The 26,036-nt window shown below is 38.4% G+C and overlaps 1 protein-coding gene across 1 annotated transcript in view; it reads left to right on the top strand.

The window, feature by feature from the left end:
* ank1b (ankyrin 1, erythrocytic b) overlaps nucleotides 1-26,036 on the top strand; it is a gene marked incomplete at its 5' end in the record, with an annotated part of 63,521 nt that overhangs the window by 22,219 nt on the left and 15,266 nt on the right. The window contains 32 exons of the mRNA XM_079485949.1: nucleotides 5,245-5,343; nucleotides 7,559-7,660; nucleotides 9,704-9,802; nucleotides 10,638-10,736; nucleotides 10,818-10,916; nucleotides 11,006-11,191; nucleotides 11,508-11,606; nucleotides 11,709-11,807; nucleotides 12,401-12,499; nucleotides 12,720-12,917; nucleotides 13,347-13,445; nucleotides 13,713-13,811; nucleotides 13,898-13,996; nucleotides 14,076-14,273; nucleotides 14,624-14,722; nucleotides 14,830-14,928; nucleotides 15,211-15,408; nucleotides 15,584-15,682; nucleotides 18,165-18,263; nucleotides 18,357-18,455; nucleotides 19,130-19,222; nucleotides 19,748-19,820; nucleotides 20,246-20,266; nucleotides 22,036-22,159; nucleotides 22,276-22,339; nucleotides 22,668-22,780; nucleotides 23,211-23,435; nucleotides 23,825-23,979; nucleotides 24,057-24,268; nucleotides 24,772-24,976; nucleotides 25,217-25,313; nucleotides 25,697-25,925. Coding sequence (XP_079342075.1) covers nucleotides 5,245-5,343; nucleotides 7,559-7,660; nucleotides 9,704-9,802; nucleotides 10,638-10,736; nucleotides 10,818-10,916; nucleotides 11,006-11,191; nucleotides 11,508-11,606; nucleotides 11,709-11,807; nucleotides 12,401-12,499; nucleotides 12,720-12,917; nucleotides 13,347-13,445; nucleotides 13,713-13,811; nucleotides 13,898-13,996; nucleotides 14,076-14,273; nucleotides 14,624-14,722; nucleotides 14,830-14,928; nucleotides 15,211-15,408; nucleotides 15,584-15,682; nucleotides 18,165-18,263; nucleotides 18,357-18,455; nucleotides 19,130-19,222; nucleotides 19,748-19,820; nucleotides 20,246-20,266; nucleotides 22,036-22,159; nucleotides 22,276-22,339; nucleotides 22,668-22,780; nucleotides 23,211-23,435; nucleotides 23,825-23,979; nucleotides 24,057-24,268; nucleotides 24,772-24,976; nucleotides 25,217-25,313; nucleotides 25,697-25,925 — 3,978 coding nt within the window. The remainder of the gene's footprint in view (nucleotides 1-5,244; nucleotides 5,344-7,558; nucleotides 7,661-9,703; nucleotides 9,803-10,637; nucleotides 10,737-10,817; nucleotides 10,917-11,005; nucleotides 11,192-11,507; nucleotides 11,607-11,708; nucleotides 11,808-12,400; nucleotides 12,500-12,719; nucleotides 12,918-13,346; nucleotides 13,446-13,712; nucleotides 13,812-13,897; nucleotides 13,997-14,075; nucleotides 14,274-14,623; nucleotides 14,723-14,829; nucleotides 14,929-15,210; nucleotides 15,409-15,583; nucleotides 15,683-18,164; nucleotides 18,264-18,356; nucleotides 18,456-19,129; nucleotides 19,223-19,747; nucleotides 19,821-20,245; nucleotides 20,267-22,035; nucleotides 22,160-22,275; nucleotides 22,340-22,667; nucleotides 22,781-23,210; nucleotides 23,436-23,824; nucleotides 23,980-24,056; nucleotides 24,269-24,771; nucleotides 24,977-25,216; nucleotides 25,314-25,696; nucleotides 25,926-26,036) is intronic.

The following is a 26,036-nucleotide window of genomic DNA, read 5'->3' as shown; positions in this document are numbered from 1 at the left end:
TTTCGCTCACTTTCTCTTTTAATTCTTAGTTTCAACACTGCATAAATATGCATTTTAATTTGCTGAGCAGGAAAACAATAATCAAACAGTGAATGTTTTGTCCCTGTATGGTAATTTGGTGAACAACAGCAATTTGGCTACATGTGTATTTGTATTTCCTGTTTCTGTGATCTTGAAGAATGACGACACAAAGATAAGCTTGTGATGCGTCTTTAGAATGCCGTGCCCCTACGTGTAAGGATTTTGTGCGAGCAGTGAAATGTACGATCAGGACTAATATTTAGTGCTGGCTGACAGCACATAACAGTTAGGAGACTCTGAGGGAATCTACCCAGTGTGCTTTGCAGTCAGGTCTTCTGCAGTCCTCATTAATATTGAAGAGGGAAAACTGTGTGCTGCAATGTGATGTGACTGAGAAGATCTGCAGCTCATGTAAGAGAACAGAGAGAATGAAATGGAAACACATGACAGAGGAGGGGAGAGTATAGAGAGTTTAGAGCCATATAGAAATAAAAGGTAGGGGGAAGAGTGAGCTGTTGAATGGAGGCATGGAAAACGAACATGAAATAAATATGCATAAGTACAATTGTATTAATATTTTATTCATGTGAAAATTAACTATTGTTTTATTTTAGTATTTGTATAACCACAGTTTTGCAGAATACTCTGGTTAACTATGGCTACTGTAGCTGGTTACCATGTTTTTTGGTTTAAACCATTAAACCAAATTTAGACGAAATATCATATATGTAACCATCTAAAACCCCCCCAGAAGACATTAGGAAGCACACAGCAGCATGTGACCAACCACAACACACGCCATAGCAACCACATAACAAAAACCTAGCATCTTCCTACAACACCCCAGCAGGGTGGCATCACTGTTTGCACATTTACATCTTTAGACAATGTCAAAATCTTGTTCTGATTATTGTTGTTATATTAGTAATATTAGTAATATCAATATTTACTTGTATTTATTATTAACCATTTGTGTTTCTATTATTTTTGCCATTGTCCTTTTATAAAGGCAAATATGCTATTTATTGCTTTAGTAAATGCAGGACAGTATTGGGCAGATAATTAAATTAGTATTGAATCGTATCACGGCTGGTATGCGTTTATTTTCACCAAGCACAAAAATCGACATCCTGCTCATCCATAAACGTGAGCAATAATGCCGTCATTACCTGGAATTGATGCTTGTGTTGAAGTATCTCTGAGTTTTAGCAAGAGACCAAGTGTCTGAGGATAAAACGACGATATGTTTATAATGGATTGCAGACCCAGCAGCTTGACATACACCATTAATATTTCAGTGGTTCTGTTTTAGCACCAGGAATAAAAACACTAACAGGAAATTGTTTATATTCATGTCAGTTATCGTTAATTCTTAGAGGTTAAATTCTTTAATTGCATATACAAAAAGTATAATAATCATACTAATACTAATGCAACACGCTGTGCACATTGTGAGTAATCACCAAATATCTCTTTAGACTTAAGCAAGTCTCATTTTCTACATTAGTAAGAAGCGTGCAAAGTGCCTACTAGGAATTACAAACATGCCAAACAACACGCATGCCCACACAAACAGATATGAACACTTTCTATCAATATTTGAACGTCTCCCACTTAAGTGTAGCCTCCTTTATTGATTTTGCGTTCTGGAGGTCAAGACCGGATGTTTGCGGCTTTCAGTGTTTTCAGGGAAATTGCTTTCATCAAGACAAAATTGAATACACACATGTTATACAAAGAGCCGTATTATACTGAACAAGCAACATGCCAAAGAATTATGTTCACAATCATATTGTCCTGCCAACATATATTTTACACCAGTGATAGAATTTTAGAGCAATGCAGCAATAACATGTACTACTTATGACGGACATTGTGTTTTATGTTTGTTTAGAATATGCTCTAGTTAGTCTGTTGCGAATTGTTTGCACTGTCATAGTCACGTTGGCCAACAGTAATAGTGCAAGGTAATTATAGAACTTTATTTATAGATCTGCAGAACATTGTGCCCTTCTCTGGATTGTTTTACTAGACGGTGTCTTTCTGTTTCCCGTCAGTGTATGAAACCAATGGCTGCTGTGTCAGTGCACTATGCCTTACCATTCAATCTACCTGCAGATATTGAGCTCTTGCATCGTTTTGCAAGGAATTAAGATTTGTGGGTGCCTGTGAGCCCTAGTTGTGCACAGTCTGTGCATGTGTTATAAACAGTATGTATCTATACTCCAGCACTGTATAGGTTACTCTTTCTGTAAAATTGGGTCTGAAAGTAAACCCAGGAGAGTTCATTAGAGCGATTCATCTTTTTTGGCCTACTGGTGCTGTGACCCTAATGACGTCTTTTGGCACTATTTTTAGCATCTGTGTCAATGTAAAGGTGTGTGTGGATGAAAGTGTGGAAAAGCCAGACAGGTTGTGAAAGTGGCTGCAACCAGGGTCGCAGATTTGCTTTTTGTCTCACATCTTGAAAATGTACAGGCCGTACATACTACTTTTATTTCATTCAGCATCATATATCGCCGTTGTGCTTGTGAAATCTTGGATGTCCAAATTCTCAGTTTTTTAGGAAATTGAAAATACACAATAGAAAATAGGGGGATCAGCAAGATTAATCATTATCTATCTTTTTTCTGCGCTAAAAACATAAAAACTGTTGTTTTGTTTTGCATATTTTAGTTTCTATGGTTAAGATTTTTGAACGTTAGGCTATAGAGAAAAAACACCTAATGTTCAATAATTGCCAGCCTAGATAAACTTCTGATAATAAAGTTGCAAGATGTTTTCGGTTGTTGTTTCTTATGTCTTTAGAGGTCGAGTACTTGAAATTTAATGGCATCTAGTGGTGAGGTTGCAAACTGCAACCAACGGCTCACTCCACTCCTACCCCTCCCTCTCGAAGCACTACGCTGGCTGACACAGAACTAAGATGTTGTCACTTTTTCTCTTCTTTGCCAAAGGTCCATTTAGGGCTAATGTAGAAACAACATGGCGAATTCCATGAGAGGGGACCCGTGGTGTATGTAGATAATACTCATTGAGTATAGACAATATTCAAATGAATAAATGTAAATGTAAAAATGAATAAATGTCATTAGCTCATTCTAAGTTAATGAAAACAAAATGCTTCATTATGTAAGGTCTATATACACCTCTGAAGTCATTTGTGTATTATATTGCATTTCTTTCAATAGATCGCCCCAAAAATGACATACGGCATCTTTAAATTTGTGCTTGTGTCGATTACTGTATGTATAGTGAGGTTATCATTCTTACAACCTGTTACACCTGGGTTTAATTTTCACTTTTTGACCCAGTAATGTAATCCTCACGTACTTACATCAGGGGATGATGTCATCACTTTTCATTCTGAACTATGTTAATCTGTGTCTGCACTCTAAATACATAAGGGATTGTACAAAATTAATTAATTGACTGCTTTTGCACTTCACATAGATCGAATCATGACAGTACACTGACGGTTGCAGAGGAAACGGAATTCCCACGGTTCGCTCAGTGATGTGTACCTTGCTTTCACTAACCTCTCCCTCTCAATAGACTTACCGTCTGGGTTTCCTTCTTAGAGGCTTAGACAAAGGCCTAGTGCTTAATTGCACTATGTCATGATATCTGCCAACTCAGTGACTCTTATCCAGCACACCTCAGACAGTTTTTCAGTTGATGTGTTGTGTCATCAAGCACTGACTGGAACATCGGTCCAACACGCGAGCAGCTTTGTAGGCACAGGCTTGTTCTGATTACAAGGGCTATTGGTTATATTTCTACGCATGTACTGTATATTTTCGAAGGTAATTATGTTTGCATTGTGTAACTTATATTATATGATTTCCCAATTCTTACACTTTATTTGCTTAGCAAATATTTTGAAAACAAACATCTCTTTGTCTGTATTCACTCTAGTGTCATCCTTACTTGTGTACTGGAGATGTTGGGAGATTATGAATGGAATGGACAAGATTGTCTCAAAGTGAAGTCATTCAAGTGATTAATGCTGGACGAGTAATTGACTCACGTTGCAATAAATTAACAAATAAAACAAACACTCAAGCCGACCCAGTTTTATGGTGGGTCTTTATTTAATTTCTTGCAGGTACAGAAAATCATCACAAAGTTATATATGAAGAGTTTGGTTCCGAAATGAGATAACTCAGTTTTTAAAAATATCAACAATCATGTTTGTTGTTATGTTATCTGGTTTTTATTGTGTTAGTTAGCTGTATTTCTTGCATTATTATGGCTAAAATCAAAAGAAACCATCTGCCGTTGAAAATTGAAAACTTATCTCATTTTGGAACCAAACTCTTCATATTTCAAGTGTCAGTGCTCGTGACACAAACCAGCAATTTTGTTGCACAGAGGTCACACTTTTATCTCTTTATCACTTTTTCGGAGTTCTCAATTCCACTAGCTATTAACTTTCTCCAGGATTTCTACCCAAGCCTGTAAATTTTCTGTGAGTTGATATTTTTGGTGTGAAATAAATAGCAATATGTCACTCATGTTGTGTGGGTTAATGTTAACAGAGCAATTAAGGTCCGAAGATTTGTTTAGCTGTCCATATCTTCATGTGCTTGGATTGAGCGTGGTACCTGCGGCATATGCCAATGCGTGTAGTCTTTTGTGAATGCTGAAAATGATGTCATTGCTCTCCGGGCAGCTGCTTAGCAACCAGTGTTGAAAAGAACCCAGAGCTGGAATCCCTTTAATGTGAGTGAGTTTTATGAATTCCTTCCGTCAGCATTTAAATGATGTTGTGTGATTATCCTTCCTTGACATTCCTTGGCTTTTGCAAAGCTTGTGAGCTGTAGTTTTGTAACAGTACATTTTTGTTGTAATCAAACATTTTTAAGAAGAGAATGTTTGTAGATTTTAAGGTGCGCACATTCAGAAATGTGTTTTTGGGTATCTTCTTTTCGGAAAAAGCTAAAATAATTGTATGCCAAACATTAACACAGTGTTTAAAAATACAACCAGTAATATGCAATTAGAAAATAACCTGTGAAAATGTTAATTTCATTTTGTTACCCATCTGTATTTACCGCAGCTTTGAACAGGCAGTTTCAGTGTTTTCTGTACATTTCTGTACTGTATGTTACCCTGCTCATACTGTACACAAACATGTGTTCCTGTGTCTCCATGTAATCGTGTGTGTGTGTGTGTGTATGTGTGTATTAACACGCTTTGTGTGGTATTGGTGTCTTCTAGGCTCATGTGGTTCAGCGCTGGCTTGTGCATCAGGACTGTAGTTTGAGTGCAGAGGGTTCGCCGGAGGCTCAAGGTGGAAAATGCTACTTTGGTGGAAGAGTAAATATCTTAGTTCTCCTTGTTGTGTTGCCTCTTAACACTTTAATTCTCTGCGTGTTGTTGTGGCTTTTGAATCATTTGTGTGTGTGAAACTCTTGTGGTCATGTGTAGCTGGTAGCAGATCTTGTGTTTGAATGTCGTGATGTGGCTAATAACTTTAGTCAGCTCCGCTGATGTTCCTGTAGTGTTTCATTCCAAATGGCTCGTTGTGTGTTGTGTGTGTTCCTGTCCGTGGTCCTAACATTAGATTCTTATGTTCAAGTGCGTGTTGTTTAGTTCAGTTACGTTTTTGTACGTGCTTGTGTGATGGATTTTGCCATGAAACCCGCTCAGAATAATTCCCCATTTCAGAATAATAAGCATAGTCTTTTTTACCCACTATATAAACATAATACATACATGGTATGTTTTTATTAGCTGTTAAGCATAATATTTATAATTGTATTATTAATATTTATAATTGTATTATTATCACATATGTATAAATAATCAAATTAGTAATATATAGTTATACAATAGGTTATATATTAATTTAATGTAATATTGCATATATCAAGTATGACAAAGACATGTGATTGTCAGTGGTTGCTTTGCCAATATAATGATGATGACGGATTTCGTGCCAAGTCTATAAAACCCAGCATGTCTTTCAGAGACAAGGCAATCTATCAGGATTATGTACAGATTTGCATACATTTTTACATTAAGATTAAGAATGACAACACATTGTCACATTCAAAGTTGTTCAAGAACTATGAAAGGGATAGTTCACCCAAAAATAAAATTAAATCATAATTTACGCACCCTCAGACTCTTCTTAACCCGTATCAATTTCTTTGTTCTACTAGACACAAATAAAGATATTTGGTAATCAGTAACCAGACAGATATCATCTCTCATTTGACTCTCATAGTATTTATTTTCCCTTCTATGGCAGTAAATGGGGAATGAGACAGTAAATGGGGTATAAAATACACATTTATTATTTATTCACCCATATTTCAGTCAAAACCTGTAAATGACACTTTCTTCTGTGGAACATGAAGTCAATGGAGGGAAAAGTTTGGTTGGTTCTTCAAACCATCCTTTTTTGCAGAAGAAAGAAAGCCATACAGGTTTGAAATAACATGAATAAATCATGTAAGAATATTTTCGTTTTTGGGTTAGGTATGCCTTTAACTGAATTGGTTTAATTTTATGTATATGCTGTGTATTTATATACGTGGGGAGAAAGTCAGGTTAGTTTCCGAAAGAAAAGATAACTTTCAGGCTAAAAGGTGGATGAGCCTTAGTTTGTATGAGTCAAAGAATATGTAAATAACAGACTGCCATCTACATTGATCACAAGATCAAGTGGGTTATTGTGGAAATTATTGTTATTGCCAATGAATGTCTGAAAGCTGTGAGAGAGGTCACACCGAATGTGTAAAAATAGGTTTCCGTCACAAAACATATTTAGATTCAGCAAATGTTTCCAGTCACATACGATATACTGTATAGTGATATTCATGAAGCTATGACACACTTACACACACACACACACACACACACAATTATTGCACGGTCATGATGACAGATGTGTTTTACCATGATGTCACAGGAAACTGAGCAAATGAAGGTTCAAAATTACTTCTTCCTGCTCACTCAGTATTCCATCCAAATCTTCCACTGGGGGCTCACCGGCCTGTCAATCATCCCATCATGAAGCTTCCCACGGCATTACAAGCCAGAACACAGCGGAGGCGATCAAAAATTTCTAGACTGTGGAGCATCTGACAAAACAATTCAAAAGCGCAATATGACTGTGACCAAAGCAAAGCAAACTTTGTTAATGACGCATGAAAGGGCACAAAATATCCCTCATGAATATTAATACAGAGCTGCAAATTGCAGAGCGAGCAATTCTGGGTAGGGAGGTGAGGCCCAAAATGAAGAGGGCAATATAAATATGAATGTTTTATCTCTGGAACCTTAAGCATGGACACTACAGGTGGGAGAGATCTACGAGAAATAAAGCCTGTTAAATATTTCTGATAGAAAACATTATTCTTTAAGCTATGTGAAACTGGACATTCATCTTCTCTGTGGAGGTGACGTTTTATGAAGTGTTTAACATTTCAACAGGGGTTTGGTATTGAGCATCAAATGTGTAATTAAACAATCCCTTTTCTTGTTTGTGGATTTTCTTTACCTTTATTCTCTCTCTCTGTTGCAGGCGGATACCTCAACTAGTTTCCTCCGTGCTGCACGCTCAGGTAATCTGGAAAAGGCTCTGGACCATCTTAAAAACGGAATAGACATCAACATAGCCAATCAGGTGAGAGCGTGACATCATTGAGCTTGTGCGAGGATAATTGTGCACCCTAGCATCTCCATAGCAACTGCATGGCAACACCCTGAAACCCTGATTTTTGTAAGCCCAAGGTAACTTCGAAGCCCATTAATAGTGCTTGCTAAATTGAGAAATACCATAGCTTTTTGGAGCTCTGAATTTATCATCTCGTAGATGAAGATAAACATCTGTGTTTGTGTGCCAGTCTGTGTGTGTTTATGAGTTTTCCAGATTATGTATTAACCCCCCAGTGCTCTTGTGGTTGGACAGTTCAGCTGTGTTTACAGTGTCAATGCAGAGATGTGTTCCATTCCCTAATCCGTAAATTACTGTAATTATTCATGTCACCGGTTTTCCTCCTTTAACCCGCACTGGTCAGGTTTTGCGGCCACTTGTATCATCACACTCTGTGATATTTGCCTAGAATAGCATATTCGTTGTGCAGAAGAGCTATGTTTCCTTCTTAGAATAGCTGGCTGGCTGCCACCATTCAAAAGCATTCAAGTATACACCCACTCAATGCTTGCAGCCCAAACACACACAAATTGAGTACTACACCACCTCATCATTCACAGACACAATTCTTTTGGGAACCTGCCGTGGTCTCTGATATGCAACCCAGGATTTTTATAGTAACATGTTTTGGGTAATCTGAAGGTAAAGCTATGTAAATGTATATGTTCCTGTGCATTTTACTGATATCACGGCGTGGATGTTTCGCTCTCCACATATTTTGCACGGGACTAAGACCAGCCCGACACGTATAGGGATTCATTTGCTTTGGAACCAAAGTAAATGTGAGAATCAGCTAAAGCTAAGGGCGTGTTCTTGCGGGCCACCTCAACTCGAATTGTTAATGTGATTTGTCATTGTTCACAGGCGATTCACTTACGGCTGTAAATAGTGTTCGTTTTCTCGTGTCTGATAATCTATTCACAGCTAATGCGGTGATGCAGCGAAACTCAAATCTATGAAAAAAGTTGGCAGGCCTATTAATATATCTAAATAAATATAGCTTAAAGCTGCAATCTGCCATCCGGAATTAAATATATATCATTTTAGGTGTCTGATATGATTTTGATGGAAATTCCAGTTTGCCTTAATGTGACTAAAGTATGTAAAGAAACAGCGGTGTAGAGGCAACTTTAATCTTGACTTGTACATAAAAAATGCTTGTGCTATAAAAACAACACAATGCATGTTATTTTTGGGACACACACTAAATATCTTGTCCATAACATACATCTGCGTTACTTTTAACTCAACTTTTATTGTAACTTTTATTTATTTAACACCATTTTTTATTATTGTTTGGAAATATAAATACATGTGTATGTTTGTGTGTGTATACATTTATATCTGTGGCAATATCAGTGTTCTTGTTCCTGACATCCAATGCATCAGCCTCAAACATCTAGTGACATTGAGCCATGCATGAGTGTCAACAGCATGGTTTCGATACTGTGTGATGTTCCCCTAAAGATTAAAATGCACATCCAGAGAATATTAATGACAAGCAGGCACGTGTGGCTGTATTCCTAAAGCTCCTCCCTACCGCCTGCGAGCATGCCGTCATCTCCTCCCCTCTCTCCCACCCTTCTGTATTGTGCACATGCTCTGTACGGCTGCAGTATGGAGCAAATTAGAGATGAGTGACACTGCAGTATGAAGGGGATTCCAGACGCGCTGGCAGAGCAGAGCCCCCCCTGGCTGCATCGAGCTGCACACCCGCCGAACCTCCCAACAAATTCACATGGCGTTCTCCATTCAGCCTGTACCTCTCCCAGGCACTGTCTGCGAATAAAAATATTTCTGGCAGCGGCATCCACTGCTGTATTTTCATGCCCCGTTTAATGAGACCCCAACAGATCTGTAGACATCTCCGTGCTTCACTGTGTTATTTTTAGGCTATCCCTCTTCGCAGTGAGTCATTTGACAGGTAGACGGTGAGAGATAAAGAGATATACTTTAGACGTGGCAGTGTTTTTTTTAGAATGATGTTTCCAACAACAAATTTTCTCTTTGCAGAATGGACTCAATGGGTTGCACTTGGCCTCAAAAGAAGGCCATGTTAAGATGGTGCTGGAGTTACTCCACAAAGGCATTGACCTGGAGACTACCACAAAGGTAAATCTTAAACCACACCATAAAGGTTTTTCTTAAATGCTGCAAACTTCCTCCAGCAGAGCTAAAACAGGTTTATATATTGAATTTAACTGAATTTCTTTGGATGCATTTCGAATACTGAATTTCATACTGATCCACACATCAGTTTAATTCTATATTAAAGGGATAGTTCACCCAAAAAGAAAATGTTGTCACTGTATGGAACATTGGTGACAGTTGTTCGAAAACTGTATACATTTCTTTGTTTTGTTTAACATAAAAAAATATTTAGAAGAATATGGGAAACTAAACAGTTCTGGGACACCATTCACTCGCATGGTACAAGGTATATTTGTTCCATACTATGGTAGTCAGCAGCCATATGACATATTGAAATTAAAAGAATTGCGCGTCCGCAAGTCCTCATCCATCTACATTTATTAATGTCACACACAAACAAGCACAATGACAAACGCACTTCACACAAACATGCAGCTCTGTCCAATGCACCCGACAAACTGTGCTACACTGGCTAATTTATTCTTGGCACAGAACGATTTTACAGCCCTGTCTTTTAATAGTTTGTAAATAAATGTGGCTTTTAAGGCAAAACTATGTTATCATATGTGTAGAATTAACACAATATGGATGTTTTTAATAATATACAACATAATATACCGTTTTTTATTGCTTTTATCAAACTGTTAGTAGCAAGGTTTCATAAAATAAAACACAGCTATTAAAATTAAAAGGACACAACCAAATGAATGACCAGAACGAACCGTTTTATAAATGCATTTAATCTTTGTTATATTTTGAATTTGAACTATATGATATTGTTATTTGCCTTTGGCAGAAAGGGAATACCGCCCTACATATTGCAGCTCTAGCCGGTCAAGAGAAAGTGGTCGCTGAACTCATCAATTATGGTGCCAACGTCAATGCCCAGTCTCAGGTTAATCGTCAAATCCAACTTTTTAAAATGTGTTGATGATTCTACTTATTCATTGTTTTGTTATTTGTATACGTTCTGCAGAAAGGTTTCAGTCCCTTGTATATGGCAGCACAAGAAAACCACTTGGAGGTGGTGAAATACCTACTTGAACATGGAGCCAATCAGAGCCTTCCGACAGAAGTGAGTGGCACAATGTTTAACCAATCATAGAAGAGACATTTTCTCCTTATATTCAAGTTACTTTACATCCCACATAATTGTCTTTCCAGGACGGCTTTACACCTTTGGCGGTAGCTCTTCAGCAGGGCCATGAGAACGTGGTGGCCCTCTTAATAAACTATGGCACCAAGGGCAAAGTGCGTCTGCCCGCCCTGCACATTGCAGCACGCAACGATGACACACGCACTGCTGCCGTACTGCTGCAGAATGACCCCAACCCAGACGTCCTGAGCAAGGTATTCACAGTGTGTCTGCAGAGCTCCATCTCGCCGGAGATGCATCGTGACTCACTGAGATCACATTGCAGGCGCTCTTGGCTTTAAATTGCTGTGATGACTCTGTGACAAGATAAACAGAACTGAAAAATAAACACAACTGACTTTGTTAAAGAGCCGCCGGCGTAGGTGTTCTCGTTTTGTACGACGGTACCCACGCCAAGGTCATGGGTTTGATTCCCAGGGAATGCATGCTCTCATTAAATATGAATGGCCTGAATGTGAATAAAAGCAACTGTGAAATGCATAACTGTAACGTAAATGTTTTTTTTTGCAGACCGGCTTTACTCCCCTTCACATCGCAGCCCATTATGAGAATCTCAGTGTAGCACAGCTTTTATTAAACAGAGGAGCCAATGTGAACTTTACGCCTAAGGTCAGTTGAAATGTCATTTTAAATGCCGCTTTCTGCAACACTTATCTGAAAGATTACACAAATTCAATCTTTCTCTTGTTCTCTCCTCGTTTTCTCTTGAAGAACGGCATTACTCCATTACATATTGCTTCCAGGAGAGGGAATGTGATTATGGTGCGACTTCTCTTGGACAGAGCAGCTCAGATAGATGCCAAGACAAAGGTACAGTATCTGTTTCTCCTATGGAACCTGTGTAATTCTTGTGGTTTAGGGTCATGTTCAACAAAAAGACACAGCACAGCCAAGAATGATTAAATCTAAAGAGTTACCTAAATGAAGTATTTACCTTTTTTGCTTTTGTATTTCATTACATATTAAAATTTTAAAGATGTTTAAAGACGTTGTGATTCAGTTTTATTTGTTGTATTTTGTTGTAATGTTTATGTAGTGTTAAAACACTGAAACAGGAAGTGCTTCTGGACCGGTGTTGTTTACATCTTGCAAAAGGGTCTATACAGTACATCCATCCCAACCATTTCACAGCAATGTATTTTTTGGCTGAGATGCGATATTTCACTGCTGAATGGGGCTTATTTAAGTCTAGCTTGTGGAGAATGACCTATTTTCCTTCCTCAGGGAAAAACAGATATTTTCTCTGTAAGACAACATATTGTTTTAACATTGCACTATGATGAAAATACAAGGCTTGAAAATGCAGCTTGTTTAGGATGCAAAACACGGCTGATACATGTCACGGGTCCAAAATTTCCAAAATTGCTGAACGATAGCTGTTGCATTCTTTCTGTCTTCTGCAGGATGAGTTGACGCCGCTGCATTGTGCAGCCAGGAATGGTCACGTACGTGTCGTTGAGATCTTGCTAGATCAGGGTGCTCCAATGCAGGCCAAAACTAAGGTCATTAAACCACTTTATCAAACCGCAACACTGTTAACCTGTACCTTATAGTATAATACAGCTGACAGCGGATTTTCCACTGGGGCTAATGTGGAGTGCAAACTGCAATTAAAATAGATCTGTATTGATGTCTTAGGCCTGACTTGATCCACGTATTAGAACAATACCATGCTGTAATTATGCTGATCAATTGAACATAACGTTTTCTCTGCTTCTGCAGAACGGCCTCTCTCCCATCCACATGGCAGCGCAAGGGGATCACATGGATTGCGTGAGGCAGCTTCTGCAATACAATGCAGAGATCGATGACATCACCCTGGACCACCTGACCCCGCTGCATGTTGCAGCACACTGTGGGCACCACCGCATGGTCAAGGTGCTGCTGGACAAGGGGGCAAAAGCAAATGCTCGTGCTCTGGTTAGTGCGTCTTTGATGCTTGTCTCGTCTCTAAGTCCTTCATGATTTACCGTTATTTTATTTTAATCAGTGGTGGAGCTATTGATAATCATATATCTTGAATAAGATAGTGGCCAAATAATGGTGGGAAATTGACATCTTGTCTCTTTGTTCTTATGTATTATTAAAGATGCATTATAAAGTTTCTATGCGTGTTGCAATGTTGTGATTAGAATGTAGACTAAAGCTTAACTTTGAGAAGAATTTTAGGAGGCTTGGCAAAAATGTACAACGCAACACATGTGCAAAGCTTACTTGAGTCAAGACCCATTTTTTGTATATTCAAATAAAACCAGTATTCCCTTTAATAGTACTAGCTCAACATAAACCATATAATAGAGTGCTGAGCACGTTGCAAATGTAAGTTAATTTATTTGGTGGATTGTTTAGAATGGATTCACCCCGTTGCACATTGCCTGCAAAAAGAACCACATGCGGTCCATGGACCTTCTGCTGAAGCACTCAGCATCTCTGGAGGCCGTGACTGAGGTCAGATTACTCTTTACCTGTCGCTTTGATGGATAACTTGCTTTCATGCTGCACGAGTTGTTGAAACATTATGTACAAGCGATTTATATTATATTATATTATATTATATTATATTATATTATATTATATTATATTATATTATATTATATTATATTATATTATATTATATTATATTATATTATATTATATTATATTATATTATATTATATTATATTATATTATTTATTTATTTATTTATTTATTTATTTATTTATTTTGAACTTTTAGTCGGGTTTGACGCCCCTTCACGTGGCTGCATTCATGGGCCATCTCAACATAGTAAAGAGTCTTCTTCAGAGAGGAGCTTCGCCCAACGCATCTAATGTGGTAAGAACTGAGTTATCTGTTTAGCACCTCGGAGATGCCAAACAACTGGACTTTCATTGTGTTCTAATTTGAATATATCATTGTAGAAAGTTGAGACCCCTTTGCACATGGCCGCCCGGGCGGGGCACTGTGAGGTGGCACAGTTTCTGCTGCAGAACAATGCGCAGGTGGATGCTAAAGCCAAGGTATGGAAATGATACAAGCTTTAAAATCATATTGTTTGTTCTTTTGTCTTAAAGATTTTCTTTTTCTTTGTTTTGGCAGGATGATCAGACACCCCTGCACTGTGCTGCTCGGATGGGACATAAGGAATTGGTGAAGCTTATGTTGGAGCATAAGGCCAATCCAGACTCGGCCACAACGGCAGGCCACACCCCGCTGCACATCGCTGCCCGCGAGGGACACGCCCAAACCACACGCATCCTGCTCGACGGGAACGCCCAGCAAATTAAAATGACCAAGGTCCTTCTCTCTTCACTTTATTGATTCTTTGCTAAGCTCTACCTTTAAATTGTTTCCGACCAATCAAACCTCAGCTAATTTTGACATTCGCCATTTTACTGAAAATCACTTTGTTTATTAAAATCTCAAATGCATTGCTAGCTGACGTTCTGTAAAAGTGCAGCAAGGAAACAACGCGTCCTCAGAAACAAATGTATATTATCATGCAATTTAAGTCGGATAGGATTAAAGCGTCTGCCAAATGCATAAATGTAAATGTAAGTGGGCGGAGCTAAGTGAGAGGTCAATTTCATCACAAGACAACAAACTCTCCTCTTGCATTCTCAGTGTGTATTTGCATTTTCTTACAGAAAGGATTTACCCCTCTTCATGTAGCATGTAAATATGGTAAAGTGGACGTGGCGGAGCTACTTTTAGAAAGAGGGGCCAATCCGAATGCAGCTGGAAAGGTAACACATCACAATGAATTTCTGATGTCTCAGTATTCTCCTGCATATATCAGATAACAGACAGAGGTGCTTGACATAGACCATGTGTCCCCTCTCTGTTCTCGCAGAATGGACTGACCCCTCTGCACGTGGCCGTCCATCACAACAACCTTGATGTAGTGAAGCTGCTTGTCAGCAAGGGCGGCTCTCCCCACAGCACTGCAAGAGTAAGATACTCAAATACACTGATATTCACAATGACGTTACAGATCTTAACATTATTTAAGATTCTGTAGACCTTCTCTATTGTAGTAAAAGTTGTCGGGTTGTAGTCTAGTGAAAAGTTTCTTAAAATGTATTAATCTCACTTTATGATGTAATTTACCTAAACCAGAGTTGCTCTTGTACAGTTGTCCTTAATAATACGTTTATGTGTAATAAGCGTATCTTTGCATGCCTTGGATAAAAGTTTGACAAATGACTATTTAACCATTTCTTCTTTATGACAGAACGGCTACACAGCCTTACATATCGCAGCCAAACAGAACCAACTTGAGGTGGCGAGCAGTCTGCTGCAGTACGGCGCTAATGCCAATTCAGAATCACTACAGGGCATTACCCCACTTCACCTGGCATCACAAGAGGGGCAACCTGACATGGTGGCATTGCTCATCTCCAAACAGGCCAATGTTAACCTTGGCAACAAGGTGATACACTCCTAAGGCTTAAAATAACTTTTTATGGCTTATTTAGACTTTAGGGAACATATTGAAAGTATCTAACAAGATGCAATGAAAAACAGACATGATGTATGAAGATTCAATCTGTGTGAGCAGTATTATTGGGACTGTTATTATGTAATCCCCTTGTGTGTGTGTTCAGAGCGAGTTGACACCACTGCACCTGGTTGCTCAGGAGGGGCATGTGGGCATTGCAGACATGCTGGTGAAACAAGGTGCCTCAGTCTATGCAGCCTCAAGGGTAAGTGCACACATATGCATGCAGCAGTGCCATCTGTGGAATGTCCTAGAATTTATACCCATTCAACTTTAAAAGTCAATAAAAGTAGAATTCTGCACTTAATAAAAAGTGTGTAGTAAACTAGTTGTCTAGATCTAGCTATGGTTTTGTGGTAGGTTGCCAGGGAGGTACTTTCCAGTTGGGAGGGTATTGTGAGTGATAGCCTTCTGAGACACATTGCAAGAGCTGAAGAACTGCACTATTTAGGGGCTGTGGGAATAATCATTTATTTTTCTGAAGATAATATATTTTTTTGGTCTCCCATAACTATTATTTCTATGGCTAAATATTAATTTAAAAACGGAATAATACTGTGGGTCCACTAGATTTGCAAAGAAATGGACTTTGAAAGTGGTCAAAATGAGAGTTTACAACTGTGTTATCTCATATTTAGAACAATTCTTATTGGTTATGGTGTGAACATGGATAGTTCACCCAAAATGAAAATTCTTCCATCAAACCTGAATGACTTTGTTTCTTCCAAAAGAACACAAAAGAAGATATTCTGAAGAATGTTGGTAACAGAACAACGGCAGTACCCATTGACCTGCATTGGTTTTGTGTCTATACAATAGAAGTGAATGGGTACCGCCATTGTTTAGTTACCAACGTTCTTCAAATATCTTCTTTTGTGTTCTGCAGAAGTAAGAGAGACAAACAAGTTTGAAATGAGAAGAGAAAAAGGGACAGAATTTTTATTTTGGGGTGAACTATCCATTAAAGTCAGTATGATATCCTGGTGTCTGGATATGGATCATGTTGCTCCTTCAATGTAAGTCTATACGACATTTGTACTTATTTTATAGAATGCCAAGCAAAAATTGTTAGTCGGAACACTCAGAAAAGTAATGGCACACGTCTCCTCAACAAACTTTTTAAATAAGGCCGTAACCCTGTAAGAAATAGTGATTGTGATGCCTGCCTTAGCAAACCCTACCAATTAGGGCGTATCATAAGATATAACCTCCGTAATTAATTTTTTCTCTGGATTTGTGATTTGTATATACAGTGCCTTGCAAAAGTATTAACCCCCCTTCATTTTATTCACATTTTATTATGTTTCTGCTTTAAATGATCTTTTTTACATTAATCTACACTCCATGCACAATAATGTTCAAAACAAAAAACTGATTTGTGACTTAGAATTTTTCTAATTTATAAAATATAAAGTAAGTACATTGCATAGGTATTCATACCCTTGACTCAGTAGTTGGTAAAAGCACCTTTACAGACCCCAATCTTTTTGTGTATGATGTGACAAGCTTTACACCTCTGCATTTGGCAATTTTCTGCCATTCTTCTCCTCAGATAAGAATAAAAAAGACATTTTCAGGATTAAACAGTTATATTCTGTTGGGTTCAAGCCCAAGCACTAGCTGGGCCACTGAAAGACATAGACACAGTTGTCCATAAGCCACTCTTGCATTGTTTTGGCTGTGTGCTTAGGATCATTGTCATGTTGGAGAATGAACCTTCTGCCCTGTCCGAGGTTCTGAATGTTCTGTGCTAGGGTTTCATGATCATTATCTCTGTATTTTGTGCCGTTGAGCTTTTCTTTTACTCTGTCAAATGCCTTAATCCCTGCATCTGAAAAACACCCCCACATCATGATGCTGTTTCAACCGCACGTTGCTATTGAGATGGTATTGTACAGGTGTTGAGCAGTGCCTGGTTTTCTCCAGAAATGATGAATGAAACTGAGATTCATCAGACCAGAGAATCCTGTTTCTGACAGTTTGAAAGATTTGTTGAAAGGCTTTTGCATATTTCAAGTTTTCATGTGTTTTCGGTGAGCAAAGGCTTGAGTCTGGCCACTCTGCAATAAAGCCAGATTGGTGGAGTGTTGCAGTGATGTTTGTCCTTCTGCAAGTTTCTCCCATCTCCATTTATGATCATGTAGCTCAACCAGAGTGATCATCAGCTTCTTGGTCATATGCATTTTCAGCTATTTCACCTTTTATTGAGAGGTGTGTGCCGTTCCAAATCATACTTATTCAATTGAATTTGCCACAGGTTAACGCCATTTGAAGTGTAGAAACATCAACAAGCAAAACTAATGCTTCTGAGCTAAGTTTCAAGTGTCCCAGAAAAGGGTATGAATACTTATACAGTGTACTTATTTCAGTTTTAAATTTTTAATACATTTGCAAAGTTTTCACAAACGTGTTTTTTTATTTTGTCATTATTGTGCCCCGGAGTATATACTAATGTAATTTTTTTATTTAAAGTAGATTAAGATAAGGAAGCATCATAACAAAATGTGAGTAAAATGAAGGGGGGTGAATACTTTTGCAAGGCACTGTACTGCTATACTGTAATATTAGCCTTCATTGACCTGTCAGCACTGGAAAGCTCCAGGGAGTGATAGCGGTGTAGTTGTTTCTCTGTTCACACTCTCTTTGTTCAATTTCTCTCTCTCTCTCTCTCTCTCTCTCTCTGTTAGATGGGCTACACACCATTACATGTGGCGTGTCACTATGGCAACATAAAGATGGTGAAGTTCTTACTCCAACAGCAAGCCCACGTTAACAGCAAGACCAGAGTAAGTCCATAACGTTATCATTTTCTGGGTTTTCACTTTTTGGTTGTGTGGCTGAACAAACATATTGGTCTTTTCTCGTCTTGCTTTTTTTAGATGGGATACACTCCTTTACATCAAGCAGCTCAACAAGGGCATACAGACATTGTCACTCTGCTTCTGAAACATGGAGCTCAGCCCAATGAGATTACCACTGTGAGTACCACCCATCTTTTACTTGAAGTGTGTGTGATATGTGCTGTCATGCTTACAGTCTTCTGCAATAAACATAAGCTGCTGATAAATAATGATCCTGCTGATAAAAGCAGGATGGCTGCTAACCAGATAACAGCGAGTACAGAGTAGAGTATCTGGACACCGTTGAAAAGTTTGATTGTCATTGCATTTAATAATAACATAACAGATCTTAATCTGTTATGTTATTATTAAATGCAATGACAATTAGATGAAACATCCATTTCATCTCATTTTTAAATCTTTCTACATAGAAACTTAATTTTAAACAAGACATTAGTTAACATTAAGTAATACTAATGCACATCCCATGAAAATGATAAGATTATTAATATAAATACTTCTATTAATAGGAACTTTCATTTACAAAGTTCATTTTGTTGGAAGAAATTGCAATGATGTATTCTATGTTTGATTCTATTTAAAAGCCTGCTTTGCAACAATGCAAAGTTGTTAAAAGTACTATAGAAATTAAACTTAAATTAAGTGTTATTTATTTTGTTACGTAATGTAAATATACACGTACAAATATTCAAGTAATTTGGTCCTCAGGATGAGGTGCTGGTTCGCTGTTTCGTGGCTTAGCAGAGATAGATTTGAGATTTGTTGACCTGACTGTTTGTTATCTGTAACAGAATGGGACGTCGCCCTTGGGTATCGCCAAACGGCTAGGCTACATCTCTGTCATTGATGTGCTCAAACTGGTGACTGAGGAATCTGTATCTATGGTGAGAGCTGTATTCATGAATTGTTTCTACATTTTTTATATCAATCTTCAAAGCTTTCCAACAAAAGCAGGTTGATTTGTGGCTTTTATGTCACCACCTCATATCTTTGGGCGGTCTGGTCCATTTTTATTTGTGTGATGGTCCCTCTTCCTCATTGTTAATTCTTTACTAATGTGGAGAAAGCGTTTTCTGTTGGCGTTCTCATTTTTCCTATCGCCACTAGGACAGCTGGCCAAAGACCCCCTGTAATGTGATTTATTTATTATTTTCTCAAGGTTGCTTAAAATAAATATATTTCACACTTTTAATAGCCAGGGTTGGACACTGCTGAGATGTCTTTTAAAATATCATGTAAATTTTGAATTATAAGTAATATATTGCTTTCCAAAAAAAGTGTTCCATCAGAATCCACAGATAATTTTGAATGGCCATCAATAAAGCTATGTTCACCCAGTGTTGTTATTGCATCTGCCTGCTAAGCATCCTTATTTTATCCTTACTGTATATTCCTTCTTCATCCCTCAGATCACCACTGAGAAGCACCGCATGAGTTTCCCAGAGACAGTGGATGAAATACTGGATGTGTCAGAAGATGAAGGTAGCCATAGCCTCCAGGATTATACTGCAGTAAATGTCATATTAAAGCTGTGAACCTCAGCTGCTGTGACAGGGTCTCAGAGGCCTGAGGATGGTGCTAGACTCTCAATTAAAAACATGGGCCAGTACGCAGATGGCTGGTGGGTCATATCCCAAAAGTGGCAGTTTGAAGTGAACTAGCAATTAAGTGCAGTTGTCACATTCATACTCTAGTTCTGACTACTTCAAAGGCTGTACAATGTGATTTACACAAGTAGAAACTCTCCTGGTTCAATGAATCGTAGCCCTGAACTCTTTTGAATTTTATTTAGAAAACTTGATATAAATTTTTATGGTAAAACACATCAAGTCAAGTATTCCGTGATACTGGTCTGCTGTGATGGTTAGATCTCAAGCCTGAAATTTTCCTCTTCTTTCCTGCTATAGGAGTTGCTCAGCTAACATTAGGTAGGAGCGTCTTCATCTCTGTGGCTTGGTTGTAAGATTTTAGTGGTTTGCGAAATGTGTGCATCCATTTCAAGCACTCTCATTTTGTCTGACCCTCGAGTTTCTCTAACGGCTCTCTGTTCTAACCTATCGCTTCGTGTTACTACGGCAACGCCTCCTCATCATTTTGTGGTCATGACATTCTTTTATTGACAGTAGTGTGTCTGTGGATCCATCACTGACAGGACTGCATCTAAAATAACTGTCTGTTTTCAATGCATTGTTTGTGTTAGGGGTTTCTTCAACTTTGTGCACTTTTGGCCATGTGGACCATTTTAAATAAAGCCTCATTTCACATTTGTGAAACGTATAAGAATTATATACATTTTGTCTTTTTTCAATACGTCATTTCCACCACAGTGTTTTTTAACTACACATCAAGTTTTGTTTTGAGTTTAATAACATAGTGTGATGAAAGTAATGCTGAAATTTTCATTTTAAACATTTTTGGCATTCATTTGCAGATGCCTATACTCTAGCTTTTAAAGCGTATTTAAAATGTACATCTTAATTGAAAATATCACGGTTAAAATAAAAAGCTGCCTAAAATATTTATTAGATTAAAAGTCTGGATCTCGGACGAGCATAACAAATCTATGTGTTTTGCTTACACTGTTCAATAAAATTGTAATTGATAGCATTGGTTAACTACATGAATTAACATAAACTAACAAGGAACAGTACTGCGTTCATTAATCCTAGTGTTAACTTTAACAGTTAGTGATATTCTTAAAATCAGAAATTGTATCTATCAACAACATGAACAAATATTTTTTAGTAAGTAAAGTGACTTATACTTGATACTTTACTGTTGTGCTTTTATTTTCATCACCAAACTTTAAACCTGTTTTTCAAAAAATTCAGTTTCTAAAAATCATAGCAATCAGCCGACTTCGAATAACCGTAACTTTCGTTACATACAAGGCCTGAACAACAGTTTTGGAAAGGGCTTGAGCCCAGTTTTGATATGACATTAAAATTTATTATGTCACATTTTCCCAAGGCGCATTAGATATACAATTTAAAATAAAAGTGAAAATCAGGTGTATTGCCCATTATTAGTTATTCACTTATTGTAAAGTGTTACCTTTTTTATTTGATGTGGAAACAAATAATAATAATAAACCAAATTTTATTCTAGACGTTTTTAAGATTTTTATTTCTATATCTAAATAAATTAAATTTTACAATATACAAATATGACAAATTTAAACAAAAATCAGTCCCTGCACATAAAGGTTCAAATTTGAAGACACACCCCTAAATGAGGTTTTCTCTTTATTCAAACTCTTTGGGAGTCACACTGGGAGTGGATGATTGTCCTAATTGACTAATGATGATTATTTGACTCAGCAGAGGGCTCCTAAATGAACTGACACAGTGGCTGTTTTACCCGTCTCTAAATACATGTGATTAAGCCCCTACGATAACACCCAACAACCTCTCCCATGCAGATTAAGTGTGATCTTCTCTGCACTGCCGGGCATGCCCACTTCAGTATCTGCAATACCAATACCATGCGATCTTATTGAGCACATTGTCCATTGGGTCTGTGTGTTTGACTTCATTGCTTGGTGAATGAGTGAAGGTTCTTCTATGTGCCTGATTGGGAATGATGATGGAATGTGAACGTTGAAGTTACTTCTGAGCTTTCCTTCCCTTCTTCTGATCCTCCGTTGTTCTGAAATTCTCCTTTGTGGAGTCTCTGATAAATGTTTTGGTGTATGTAGGTGATGAGCTTCTCGGGATGGACGGGGCTCGCTATCTGAAGCTAGATGATCTGAAAGACCAGGACGATGATTTTCTTTCCCCCAAGAAAACCATGAGAGACTTTGAGAGTGGACTGGGCACAACGTAGGTCAAAAGTCGAGAAAATTATTCAATATTATAGAAATAGGGATTTTGTTTGCACTTTTTAGAAATGACTAAAATTTTGTTTTTTTATTGACTCTCTCCTCCGTTCTCCCCAGACCGTACTCGCCTGCAATTCCCAGAATTCCATGCGTGTCACCTGAAACTGTCATGCTGGACCAGGTATTATTATTTTCTGCATCCTTGAGTATGTTTTATGCTGAAAAACACACATTAAACCAGCTTTCAAACTGGTGCATCATCCGGTGAGGCCAGGGTCAACTTGTTTGTTGTTTCTTGAACATCTTGCCAATGATGTCAAGGCCTTTATTTAACTGGTTAACCATGTTCCACAACCCATCTTGACCCAGTTTGACCTGGTTTTTAAAGCAGAGTTTGCAGTTTTCTCTCTCTTTCGCTTATTCACTTGTTCATAAAGCCGTCTGTACTTTTTTGTGTTTGTGTGTGTCTTTGTGCGTGTGTGATCTGTGCTACTCGCATGTGTCTGCAGCACACCCCTGTCCCTTTGCCAAAGGAGTATGATGAGGATTCACTTATCCCCAGTAGCCCAGCCACAGAGACCTCAGACAACGTTAGCCCAGTGGCCAGCCCCATCCACACTGGGTCAGTGCAGTCACTACACATTCAAACAAACAGATCCCAATAGCACACACTCTGAAGTATTCACTCTCAATGACCTTACTGATGGCTCTTCACCTGTGTTATCTACGTATTTATCTGTTGTTCATAAATGCTTACTTTTATACATGTCTGTCATAAGTGTCTAAATAAATATTTTTAGCAATAAGAGTTCAGATTTTATTCGAGGTATGTGAAGCTTTAAGATTTGAAATGGGCTTGTTCTGAACTATGAAGAAATTTTGCAAAGAATTACAAGTAGGCCTAATTTCACTATTTGTGTTTCCATGAAAAAAAACAGTCCAAATAAAAAAGTAAAAACAATACATTTATATTGTATTATGTGTCAACGCACACAGAGAATACAGTTGTAGACCCGTATATACACACTGTAAAGTGGTCGGTTCTTTGACAGGTTTCTGGTTAGCTTCATGGTGGATGCAAGAGGCGGGTCTATGCGTGGCAGCAGACATAATGGTTTGCGTGTCATCATCCCGCCACGCACCTGTGCCGCCCCCACACGCATCACCTGCCGTCTGGTCAAACCGCAGAAACTCACCACACCACCCCCTCTGGTGGAGGGAGAGGGGCTCGCATCACGTATTATCTCACTGGGGCCTTCCAGTATGCAGTTCCTGGGGTAAGAGCTTGTGTGTGTGTTTACACTATAGAGATGGGAAGATATTTGTTTTTAAAAGTATGTTTTTAAAAATGTCTTTTCCTAATTTAAGTAAAGCCCTACATGTGGGAAAATGGGACATGGTTTCCAAACGTTTCTGCATCCGCCGGTTCCATCAGTTTAGATAACATATTCACGTGTATTGCGCTACCCACGGGGAGGCTTATACAGCAAAATTTACAACACTGGTAACAGTCAATTGTGCTTTTCAACCACATGGGGGAACTTGTGAGCAACGTTTTAAAGTGTCGCTTTAAGCTTATCTAGTTGTCAGAAATAGAACTAAAATGTTTTTACATTAACATTTCATTAATTTAGCCCTTTTAATGACTTCCCATCATCTTCCTCAGGCCTGTGATAGTGGAGATTCCTCACTTTGCATCCCTGAGTCGGGGAGATAGGGAACTGGTGGTCCTGCGAAGTGAGAACGGCTCGGTATGGAAAGAGCATCGTAATCGCTACGGCGATGACGTGCTGGAGACCATCCTTAATGGCATGGATGAAGGTATGGTTTACTTCATTCATAAGCTTTTGATAGCTTTTTAATTTTATTTGTATTATTATTGACTTTCATTCTATCAGATCTGGACAGTCAAGAGGAGCTAGAAAAGAAGAGAATCCGGCGCATAATCTCAACAGACTTCCCGCTCTACTTTGCTGTGGTGTCACGTATCCAGCAGGAGAGCGATCTCATTGGCCCAGAGGGTGGTCAGCTGACAAGTAAACTGGTGCCCCAGGTCCAGGCTATTTTCCCTGAGACAGCGGTAACCAAAAGGGTCCGACTTGGCCTGCAGGTGAGATAGAAAAAGAATTGGATGAAAACATCTGAAAAATTCACAAATACAAATTATTAAAACCACAAGAATTATGCCTATTAATGCAACAAATTTTGGATACAAATATACAAAATAGTAAAAATATGATTGTTTGAGTGCAAAAATGTAAAATCAAAACATAAATTCCCCATTCTAAGAGATGAAAATAGATTTTATCTTTTTTTTGCTTGGTTGGGACTTAAAAAAGTCCCCTTGCACGCTTAATAAAAACAACTTGACCAGCCAATCTGATCTTGTGCAAGATTTTCCTTGATTGTAAAACAAACATTTTATTAATAAAAATTCTGAGAAATATAGCTGTGTAAAAATGTTAAGTTTTCAAGTTTAAAATATGGATTCATATGGATATAATAAAAATAAACAAAGTAAAATAGTTATAGAAATTTAGAGAAGGGTGTTTAAAAAATGGTCACAGTAATAACTGAATCTTTACATTCTATTTTCATCTCTTTTTTGCACAGGCTCAGCCAATCCCTGATGAGCTGCTGACTCGGCAGTTAGGAAACCAAGCCACATTCAGCCCCGTCGTGACAGTAGAGCCTCGTCGGCGTAAATTCCACCGACCTATTGGGCTCCGCATCACTTTACCTCCATCCTGGAGGGAGAGCCCACGTGACGCTGGCGAGGGGGACACTACCAGTCTCCGCCTCCTCTGCAGTGTTATTGGTACAAACAACTTGTGGTCAATATCAAAATGATGTTTGTTTTAAGAAAGATGAACACCAGTCTTTTTCAGCCTCAGCCAGATTTGATGTAGCTGTCCTGCCAAACTGCTTGGAAAAGGCTGAAACAGACTGGTGTCCTGCCTGGAGAGAGACACAGAGATAAAGATAGACTCTGCAAGTTATTCCAGATGGTGTTGTTTGAAAAAAACAGATTTTATAAAAAGCTGTAAACCTTCTGCAGGTGGCACCGCACCCGCTCAGTGGGAGGACATCACTGGTACCACCAAGCTTATGTATTCTCACAACTGTGCCAACTTCACCACTAACGTGTCCGCAAGGTGAGCACAGACGGACACAAAAACTGGGACGTTCACACAGGCCTTAATACATCAAACAGCGCATGGTTCACTTTTATAATTCAAAGACATGGGTCTTGTTTACTATTTCCCTAAAATTCAAGAACCTAAATGTGCTGAATTATTGTTGTGAATATCTAAATAAAGTCATTATCATTTGCGGTTCAAACACGCATCCTGCTTTGCAAATTAAGCTCTGTATCCATGAAACTCAGAGCTGTTTGCACAACAAAAAGAGATCTTCACTAGCATTATTTAGAGATCACGGCAATAGTAATGAACTTATACACATTTACAGGAACATTGTCCCTCATGACCCTCTTTTGTTCTTTTTCCTACGGTGGTCATCCTCTTTTTGGCTGCAGGTTTTGGCTGGCGGACTGTCCACGAACCGCAGAGGCTGTGACCTTTGCCAACCTGCTGTACCGTGAGCTGATGTCAGTGCCGTACATGGCCAAATTTGTGGTGTTTGCTAAGATGAATGATGTCAGAGAGGGTCGCCTGCGCTGCTACTGCATGACGGACGACAAAATAGATAAAACCCTGGAGCTGCACGAGAACTTCTCAGAGGTGGCACGCAGCAGGGACATTGAGGTAACATTTCTATAAAATGAGAGATCAGAAAAAAAACGCAATTGCAAAAGGCAATTAAATAATAAAATGCAACCAGTTTAGTATAGATGCGTATGTTTGTATGATTAATGT

Source organism: Barbatula barbatula (genome assembly GCF_947034865.1).
Source record: "Barbatula barbatula genome assembly, chromosome: 22".
NCBI lineage: Eukaryota > Metazoa > Chordata > Actinopteri > Cypriniformes > Nemacheilidae > Barbatula > Barbatula barbatula.
The sequence above is the reverse complement of the archived record's forward strand: the minus strand, read 5'-3'. Positions and strand labels throughout refer to the sequence as shown.